Source organism: Trichomycterus rosablanca, chromosome 20 (genome assembly GCF_030014385.1).
Source record: "Trichomycterus rosablanca isolate fTriRos1 chromosome 20, fTriRos1.hap1, whole genome shotgun sequence".
Classification (NCBI taxonomy): Eukaryota; Metazoa; Chordata; class Actinopteri; order Siluriformes; family Trichomycteridae; genus Trichomycterus; species Trichomycterus rosablanca.
The window spans coordinates 8,946,737-8,956,626 of NC_086007.1; the positions used below are offsets into that span (position 1 = coordinate 8,946,737).

The 9,890-nt window shown below is 40.8% G+C and overlaps 1 protein-coding gene across 1 annotated transcript in view; it reads right to left on the reverse strand.

Moving 5' to 3' along the window:
- cadm2b (cell adhesion molecule 2b) overlaps positions 1-9,481 on the reverse strand; it is a 262,694-nt gene extending 253,213 nt beyond the window's left edge. Inside the window, exon 1 of the mRNA XM_063016545.1 lies at positions 9,266-9,481. Coding sequence (XP_062872615.1) covers positions 9,266-9,326 — 61 coding nt within the window. The 5' untranslated portion in view covers positions 9,327-9,481. The remainder of the gene's footprint in view (positions 1-9,265) is intronic.
- Positions 9,482-9,890: the final 409 nt, after the last annotated feature.

Here is a 9,890-nt window from a genome sequence, read left to right on the forward strand (position 1 = left end):
CACCTGCTGCACTCATGCAGCCCCAGACCATGGCATTCCCACCTCCATGCTTGACTGTAGGCATGACACACTTATCTTTGTACTCCTCACCTGATTGCCGCCACACATGCTTGAGACCATCTGAACCAAACAAATTAATCTTGGTCTCATCAGACCATAGGACATGGTTCCAGTAATCCATGTCCTTTGTTGACATGTCTTCAGCAAACTGTTTGCGGGCTTTCTTGTGTAGAGACCTCAGAAGAGGCTTCCTTCTGGGGTGACAGCCATGCAGACCAATTTGATGTAGTGTGCGGCGTATGGTCTGAGCACTGACAGGCTGACCCCCCACCTTTTCAATCTCTGCAGCAATGCTGACAGCACTCCTGCGCCTATCTTTCAGAGACACCAGTTGGATGTGACGCTGAGCACGTGCACTCAGCTTCTTTGGACGACCAACGCGAGGTCTGTTCTGAGTGGACCCTGCTCTTTTAAAACGCTGGATGATCTTGGCCACTGTGCTGCAGCTCAGTTTCAGGGTGTTGGCAATCTTCTTGTAGCCTTGGCCATCTTCATGTAGCGCAACAATTCGTCTTTTAAGATCCTCAGAGAGTTCTTTGCCATGAGGTGTCATGTTGGAACTTTCAGTGACCAGTATGAGAGAGTGTGAGAGCTGTACTACACACCTGCTCCCTATGCACACCTGAGACCTAGTAAAACTAACAAATCACATGACATTTTGGAGGGAAAAGGACAAGCAGTGCTCAATTTGGACATTGAGGGGTGTAGTCTCTTAGGGGTGTACTCACTTTTGTTGCCGGTGGTTTAGACATTAATGGCTGTATATTGAGTTATTTTGAGGGAAGAATAAATTTACACTGTTATATAAGCTGCACACAGACTACTTTTCATTGTGTCAAAGTGTCATTTTGTCAGTGTTGTCCCATGAAAAGATATACTTAAATATCTGCAGAAATGTGAGGGGTGTACTCACTTTTGTGATACACTGTATATATATATTACTAATTCGTTTTAATAAATAATAAATAACTAATATATATATTCTATATAGTCTATTTCATTAAAATAATTAACAACAGCAATAATAATAATAATAATAATAATAATAACTGTTTTAATAAATCATTACCTACTTGATTGTGGTAAGTATTATTTTTAAATAAAAATATAATGTTTTAAATAATTATTATTATAATATTTTTATTAGTAGTAGTAGTCTTTATTTTTGTATTTTTTACTTTTTAATCATTAATATTAGTTTGGTGATTATATCATTTTCTGATAAAATAACTATTTCGATAATAGTGATCTTTACAGCCCTTACTTTTTCTAGTACGTGAGTTATTATTTAATGTCATCATATTTTTTCCAACATAAGGACTGAAGGACGGAAACACATACTTCTGATATTTACCCATACCAATGTAAAGCTCACTAGACTGGGGACAGTTTTACCCCCACACAATCCCAACAGCGCCTTATTCATGGCAGATTTGTTTACGATTACATTTGACCAATCAGACAAATTTGTAAGTGTAATTTGAGTGTAAGATAACAGATTGGGATTGGGTTTTCTTTTCAACTTTGATAAGATACCACATTCATACTAGCCCTATTTAAATGGGCACAGGAAAGTCATCATAATAATATGAATCATAATTAAGAAGAAACTAGAAGTCAAGGGCACAATTGTAATAACCTTTAAAGCCCAAAGCTCTACCCACTAGGCTACCACTGTCCCCTAAATGAAGGCACTTGACCAACGTGGGGTCCGTACCCACAACACTGAGATTAAGAGTGTCATGTTTTACCAACTGAGCTATCCAGGCATGTATGGAGCACACTACACACTGATGCCAGTAATCTGAATCAACTAAAAACAAACAACATTCTTCTCTGTGTGGAAAAGAAATCAGATTTAAACGCTTGCTCCTGACTGTCGTCCGTTGTGGTACTTATCTCTTCCATTATGACGTTTTCTGCCTGGTACTTTTAGATGAAGATCAGTCAGTAAGCACAAAGCTTGGTGCCCTCATGCTCCCAGCCTCCTTTCTGCACTGGATTATTTATAGCGTAGCTCCGCGGCCAGCACTCGCAGGCTTAAAACCCTGTTCTTCCAGGATAAGCAAACCCTCTGGAGCATGGGAGGGGGGCATCTTTAAGCAGCAAATAAAACCATAGTCTCTGTTACACCTTGTGCATCAAAATCACAGCGATAAGTCGGCGCTAACAGCGGTGCTCCGGTGGCACAGCATCCATCCACGTGTTTAGCCAGACCCTCCGGCGAGACTCCGCAGTTATGTTTGAGGGGGATTTTTTTTTTTAGTCCCTCAGGTCCAATTTGTGTGTCACATTACATCTCGGGTACAAATGTCTTATTCTATGAGCCGGTAACTAAGGTGGGAATGAGCCACCACTTAGGGGGATTAGACAAGGGAGGGCCAGGAAAAGGCAGATGAAACCCTGACCTAAATGTCTGGTCCCGAATGGGATGTCAGAGACGGAGCTTTATATAGCAATTAGAGGCAGAAAATGATCTTCAGACGCGACGAGTCGGCACAATAAAAGAGAACTTTAATGAAATTACTGTATCTTCTAAATGAGGATGGATTAGCTGTGCATACAAAATACAGCAGGTACAGAGCGGCTACTTAAACAAAATACATTTTGATCCTAATTCTAGCAGAACTTGATGGTTCAGTTCAAGGAAAAAATAATAAATGATTAAAAAAAAGAATGTGGCTGCAGACACAACAACATCAGAAAATACAATAAAGTGCAATCGGTTCTTTCCTGTTCCAGAATAACCCCCGTGCCCCTGTGCAAAAAGCAAGGTCTTTAAAGACATGAAAAAAACCTTGGTTTAAAGAAACTCCAGTGTCCTGCACAGAGTCCTGACCTCAGCTCCACTGAACAGCTTCAGAATAAACTGGAACATCAATTGAGGCTTTCTTGACCAACATCAGTGCCCAGCCATATGAACTCATTTTGACTGAATGAGCACAAATTCTTTGCATTTCTTAGTCTCTTGGGAATATACCAACAACAAACTATTCATATATTTTTACTAGTGCACACAGTATCTGACATAATCAGAAAAATGATGCAACTTTAATAGATGATTTTTCAGCTACCAGCTTCAAGTTGACATATAGAGTAGAAAGGGTGTTTTCTTAAAACCATCTACCAATATTTCTGAGTTTAACACATGTCAACCAAGCAGTATATACAGCCCAAACAATATTATTTAAATTACATTGTATCAGTGCAAAATTGGCCCAAATCACTGTGTATAAAATCACTAATGTAAATAACACTTAATGTAAATAAGGCCATTGTTTGTGTGTAAAGCAAATAACACACAAAGATACGTTCCAACAGAGCGCCGTTTACTACCAGCTCACTCGACAACTGCCGTATCAAGGTGCATCTTGATGACATCATTAACATGTGCCACTGATCTACAACTCATCTGCAACAGCCATTCAGAAATTAAAACACACTGATCTACTTAAACTTTAAGCATTAAAAAAAAAATCATCTATTACTGCCACATCTAAAAACACTGTTTAAACACAATAAAAATCGCTTTATAAATGATAAATCGCTCATTGTCCCGTCTAGGAGATCTCTCACATCCTCAATGATTAATCCATTAGTGTTATGAAATAAAACAAACTACACTGTTTCCTGTTTAGCCACAGATGTCCTCTTCAAAATTTAGCAGGGTTTTTAATCATCTAAAAATGTGACAGAACTTTAACGGAAAATCTCAACTCCACGTCGAACGTAAGTGAAACCAAAAATGCTGCTGAATGTTCTGTGTGTAAAAGTGAAAATAAAAACAGCAGTTTTGTATAAGTGTGATGTTGCAGGTTCTGTATTTATTCCTTTAGAATATTTGTTTCACAGTCTGAGCATTGTTATTTAGATAGCTAGTTTAACCATGGTGCATTGAGACATGTATTATTACTGCTTAGTTGTTTGAGAGGAGAAATGACGGTATCGGATTGGTATCGGTATCGGCAGATACTCAGTTTGCGGTATCGGTATCGGACATAAAAAAGTGGTATCGATATATATATATATATATACAGTATATGTGTGTGTGTGTGTGTGGGGTGTGTGTGTGTGTGTGTGTGTGTGTGTGTGTGTGTGTGTGTGTGTGTGTGTGTGTGTGTGTGTGTGTGTGTGTGTGTGTGTGTGTGTGTGTGTGTGTGTGTGTGTGTGTGTGTGTGTGTGTGTGTGTGTGTGTGTGTGTGTGTGTGTGTGTGTGTGTGTGTAAGTGTAAGTGTAAGTGTAATGTATACCAAATACAACAAATATGTTAAATATACAGCACATGTAATTGCAGTGTTGCCCCATCACACCCCTGGGAATCCGAAGTGCAGATGCATAAAGAAGGTAATCTGGTGCCAGTCCAATTTAGGCAACTCCTCTTACTTACATAAAGTAGCCAACCCACCTACTTGCATATCAGACACCTACTAGCAACCCATAGCAAGAATCCTTGCAGACAGTGAGTGTAGACAAGGATCAAAGTCAGCTCACCAGGACCCATGTTGCTGTCTGGTACTCACTTTACCAGCTGGTCCACAGTGCCACCCATGACAGTTTCCTGTAAATGCTCTGAGCTGTCAGTCAACATCACATTATCATGGCATAAATGACCTGATAATCATCCAGTCTAGGTACAAACTAGGATTTGAACTGGAACTACAGCTGGCGCATGGTACAAGCTACGTGCACTGGTGTTTCTTTTAACCTCTCTACTGACCATCTACGAGCCCATGCTGACTAACACCAGTCCGTTTAAGAAGAAGAAAGCAGGATGAACCGGGGCCGAGCTATCGCTGACTCAGAGTGACAGAAATCCACAGAGAGGATTGGTCCTGATTCATGTCTTCTACGGTGTAGCAGTGTTTTTACCGTGTCCCAAAGTTCCCCTTCTTGCCGAGCAAATAAAATTGTGTCTTTTACGTTCACGCACCAGGTTCAGGCTGCTAATTAGCTGATGAGTTAAATCAGGTGTGTTAGAGCAGGAAATCACCACAGTATGCAGTGCAGGATTGAAACGCATTGAGCCGAACATTTAATTTCTGTGTGGAAGTGCAGGATCTGTTTTTGTCAGATACTCGAAGCATTAAACACAGCAGAATTAAAAACGATGATACAAAACTGAACTAACTCGAGTCGTTCAGGCCCATATATTGTTCTCAGCAGCATTTCAATAATAATCCCACCCCAATAAAAAGAGAATATTTTTCCTCCACTTAAAACATCTAAACTTTGGCCTATAAAATCTATAAAACAAAGCTATTGTTTATTCTCCATTCACAACTGTACACTGTTTACTTGAATTAAAGATTTGCATATAATTATATATCATTCATTCATTGTCTGTTTTACCACCACTTTATCCTGTTCAGGATCACTGTGGGTCCAATTCATCGGGCGAAATGAAGGAAACACCCTTGACACGCCATTCAATCACTGAGCAAACACACTCACATATACACTGGGCAATTTTAGTGTCTCCTATTGACCTGACTGCCTGTCTTGGGACTGTAGAAGGAAACTAGAGCGCCCATACAGACATGAGTGGAACAAGCAAACTCCAAAGAGAAAGGACCCCGACCACTCTGCATGGGAATCAAACCCAGGAGGAAATAGTGCTACCCAACAAGCCACCGTGCCACCCTAATTAAATATCATGCATTAATCATGCATACTGTAAATCCAAGCATATAAAACACCAGTTCTTCCAGTTTGTCCAATCAGGCGGCATGGTGGATCAGTGGGTAGCACTGTCGCCTCACAGCAAGAAGGTCCTGGGTTCGATCCCCAGGTGGGGTGGTCCGGGTCCTTTCTGTATGGAGTTTGCATGCTCCGGGAGCTCCGGTTTCCACCCACAGTCCAAAAACATGCAGTCAAGTTAATTGGAGACACTAAATTGCCCTATAGGTGAATGGGTGTGTGTATGTGTGTGTGTGTGTGTCTGCCCTGCGATGGACTGGCGCCCCGTCCAGGGTGTTACTGTGTGCCTTGCGCCCATTGAAAAGCTGGGATAGGCTCCAGCACCCCCCGTGACCCTAATTGGATAAGTGGTTACGACATTGAGTGACTGAGTGAGTAAGTGAGTGTTTGTCCATTCAGTTGAATTCTTGAATTGGAAAGGACCAACCTCGTGTTTTTTTATTTATTTATTTATTAGGATTTCAATGTCATGTTTTGCACAGAACAGGTAGTTTCATCAGTTCAAGTTTAATTCCAAACACCTCACTTGCATGTTTTTGGACTGTGGGAGGAAACCAAAGCTCTTGGAGGAAACCCACGCAGACTCGGGGAGAACATGCTAGCTCCACACAGAAAGGACCAAACCCAGAACCTTCTTGCTGTTAGGCGACAGCGCTACCCACTGAGCCACTGTGACGCCCTTTTTTCTTTTAAAAGCTGAGTTTAGACTAATGCTGTACCAGTACTGACATGTAAAGTAATAATGTAAAGTATTAATATAAAGAAATGTAAAGTAATAATGCCAGGCATTTTTGTGTCCCGTGTTTACATGCATTACCTGTATTTAACATCTTCTGATACTTATTTATCCATTCGGGTCAGTATGTTCTATAATAATACAGGTGGCACGGTGGCTTAGTGGGTAGCACTGTCGCATCACAGCAAGAAGGTCCTGAGTTCGATCCCCAGGTGGGGCGGTCTGGGTCCTTTCTGTGTGGAGTTTGCATGTTCTGTCTGTGTGGGTTTCCTCCCACAGTCTAAAGACATGCAAGTGTGGTGAATTGAAGATACAAAATTGTCCATGACTGTGTTTGGAATTACATTTACATTTTCTGCATTTAGCAGACTTTTTTATCCAAAGCGACTTACAGTATACAATCTAAGCAATTGAGGGTTAAGGGCTTTGCTCAAGGTCCCAACAGTGGCAACCTGGCAGTGGTGGGGCTCGACCGGCACCCCTCTGATTACTGGTCCAGTACCTTAACCACTAGGCTACAGCTGCTACAGCTGCCCTTAAACTTGAACTGATGAATCTGACGTTAAAAATGATGTTAAAATCCTGATAAATGATTAACTAATAATACAGTAGCTTGCCAATAACCCCTGACATATTCATAACCAAGTTTGTACTTTAAAAGGAGCTAAATGTCAGATTAGTATGGAATCAGTGCAACACTACTGACGTATCAGGCAGGAGAAGCACCACAGAGGCTATGATTCATATAGGACAACACCATATTACATGCAGTACTGTGCATTCATTTTATTTTAGCCTGAAGTCTAGTAGACATAAAGTCTAGTCTAAAATTTCTGATATTCAATCATGTCTGAATTGCATATGATACAAAAAACATATGACAGATTGACACTAATCTGATTTTAATTCAATACTGGTATCCTCCCAGTACATTGGTCAATAACATACAAGCCTCTATAGACATGTAATGTGAACCATTACAGACGTGATTGTGCAAAGAACGTTTTAACTGTCCTGTGTAAGATCTGCATTTAATCCAGAACGTTCTATATTACTGAGTAGCATAATAATAACATGTTCAGCCTAGATAAACCAGAGTATTTTGCTCTCACACACAACCAGGTTTGTACTCTGTACCAGAAGACAATCAGTATTATTTATATGCACTAAAGTCAGCTGTTTATCTAAATCAATTTTAACAATAACATACAAGTTTCTATAGTCATGTAAAGTAAATCATTACAGAATTATTGTAATAATGTTTTAATTGCCCTGTGCAAGATCTGCATTTAATACAGAACGTTCTATATTACTGAGTAGCATAATAATAACATGTTCAGCCTAAGTAAACCAGAGTATTTTGCTCTCACACACAACCAGGTTTGCACTTTGTACAAGAAGACACTAAAGTCAGGTGTTTATCTAAATCAATTTGCTGATCGTAATGTATTACTGCACACTTTTGTGATACCAATCATCACACGGTGTGTGTGTGTGTGTGTGTGTTATTTATTTATTCATTTATTAGGATTTTAACATCATGTTTTACACACTTGTATAATGTCAAACACGTCACAAGTTTAATGTCAAACACAGTCATGGGCAAGTTTGTGCCTCCGAATTCACCTCACTTACATGTCTTGGATTGTGGGAGGAAACCGGAGCTCCCGGAAGAAACCCAAAAAGACACGGGGAGAACATGCAAACTCCACACAGAAAGGACCTGGACTGCCCCACCTGGGGCTCGAACCCAGGACCTTCTTGCTGTGAGGCAACAGTGCTGCCCACTGAGCCTTCGTGCCACCCTGTATGTGTGCTATGTTTACATCTAAGATCAACAGCATTAAAAATATATAACATTTAATTATCCGACCAGTATGCCCAGTAGCTTCCCAGCAGCTTTGTTAATGCTGTTCTAGCCTTTTATTTCAATATCGACTCTTTCGGTATCAAATCAGTGCATCCCTACTACACAAACAGAATGCACAAACACTACAGTGTCTGTTTACACGTCTGGACAAGCCTGTGTAACATAAATCTGACCTCAGGTCAACATCTGTCCTCCCTGGTGCCAAATCATTATAGTCAGAAAGTGTGTTTTAGTCTTTGCCATTCGAATCACGTGCAATCCTAATTCACCAGCAATGCACATCTTGCACACCCAGGTCACAGTGATGCATAGTCGCGGTTCTGTCCTGTGCTGAGCAAATCTTATGCTTTATACTAGGACGACCCCAAGATGCAGACGGCTGCAAATACCGCAGTCTGATGGGAGCGCCGTCCAGCACTCCGCATACTGTTGTACTGGATTATATGTCAGAATAGAAATTCCCACAGTGACATGCCAATTTCACAGACCTGTTAGTGGTGAAATATGCAAACCTGTTCATGGTCTGTATAAAAGCATGCGAAAAAATCTAATCTGCGCGCATTTGCCACTCCCTTATCAAAAATGCTATTATATATTATTTCATTCAGCATTTATCTCAATCAATTTATGATATTATACTATATTTAAGCAACATAATTACGTGAATGATATACAATGCAAACTCTTTATATAAGGGATTCAAATAATACCAGTTGGAAAGTTATTAAAGAGAGCAGGCGCACAGGCAGAACTTTGCGCACGGCTGCGCATCTGATGCAATGTCCAAAACTTCCACAGCATTTCATCCTGCAACCTAACAGCTCAGCAAAACACTTGCAGACTCCCAGTTAACACACCAGCACACCAGCAGATACCAAGCTCATCACAAAGTGCGCACTCACCTTTAACGACGCTCCCACAGACGCTGCAGAGCACGAAGAGCAGGTGCTGCTTCAACATCATGCTGTCAGTCGCCTTTCCTCTCTTCCAGCGTCCGTGCTGCCTCTTCTTCCCTCACAGCTGCTGTGCGTATCCGGCTGAGTGCGCACTTAGTAAGGAGGAACCGCACAGACCCCACAAAGACACTCTGGCTTTGGCGGGATGCGTCCGGAGCTGCAGTCTAAGCTGCCTGCACTGAGACACGCTCCCGCCTCAATGCTCAGCAAAGTGCGCTCAAGCCAAACTACCCATACCGTTACAGCACACAGCCCAGTCCCGCCTATTGCTGGGTTGCCAGATTGGATACTTCATTTCTAACCAAGGAATAGAATAGAATAGAATAGAATAGAATAGAATAGAATAGAATAGAATAGAATAGAATAGAATAGAATAGAATAGAATAGAATAGAATAGAATAGAATAGAATAGAATAGAAAGTTCATATATACATATACACATCTACCAGTGGCGGTGACCTTCAATTGACATTCAATTGGTAAATTAAAGCTTAAATAGTACTCTTAAGTCATCTGGCAGTTTGACCCCACACAAATAACTTTGAACATGGAGAGAGACCAGTTTTACCAT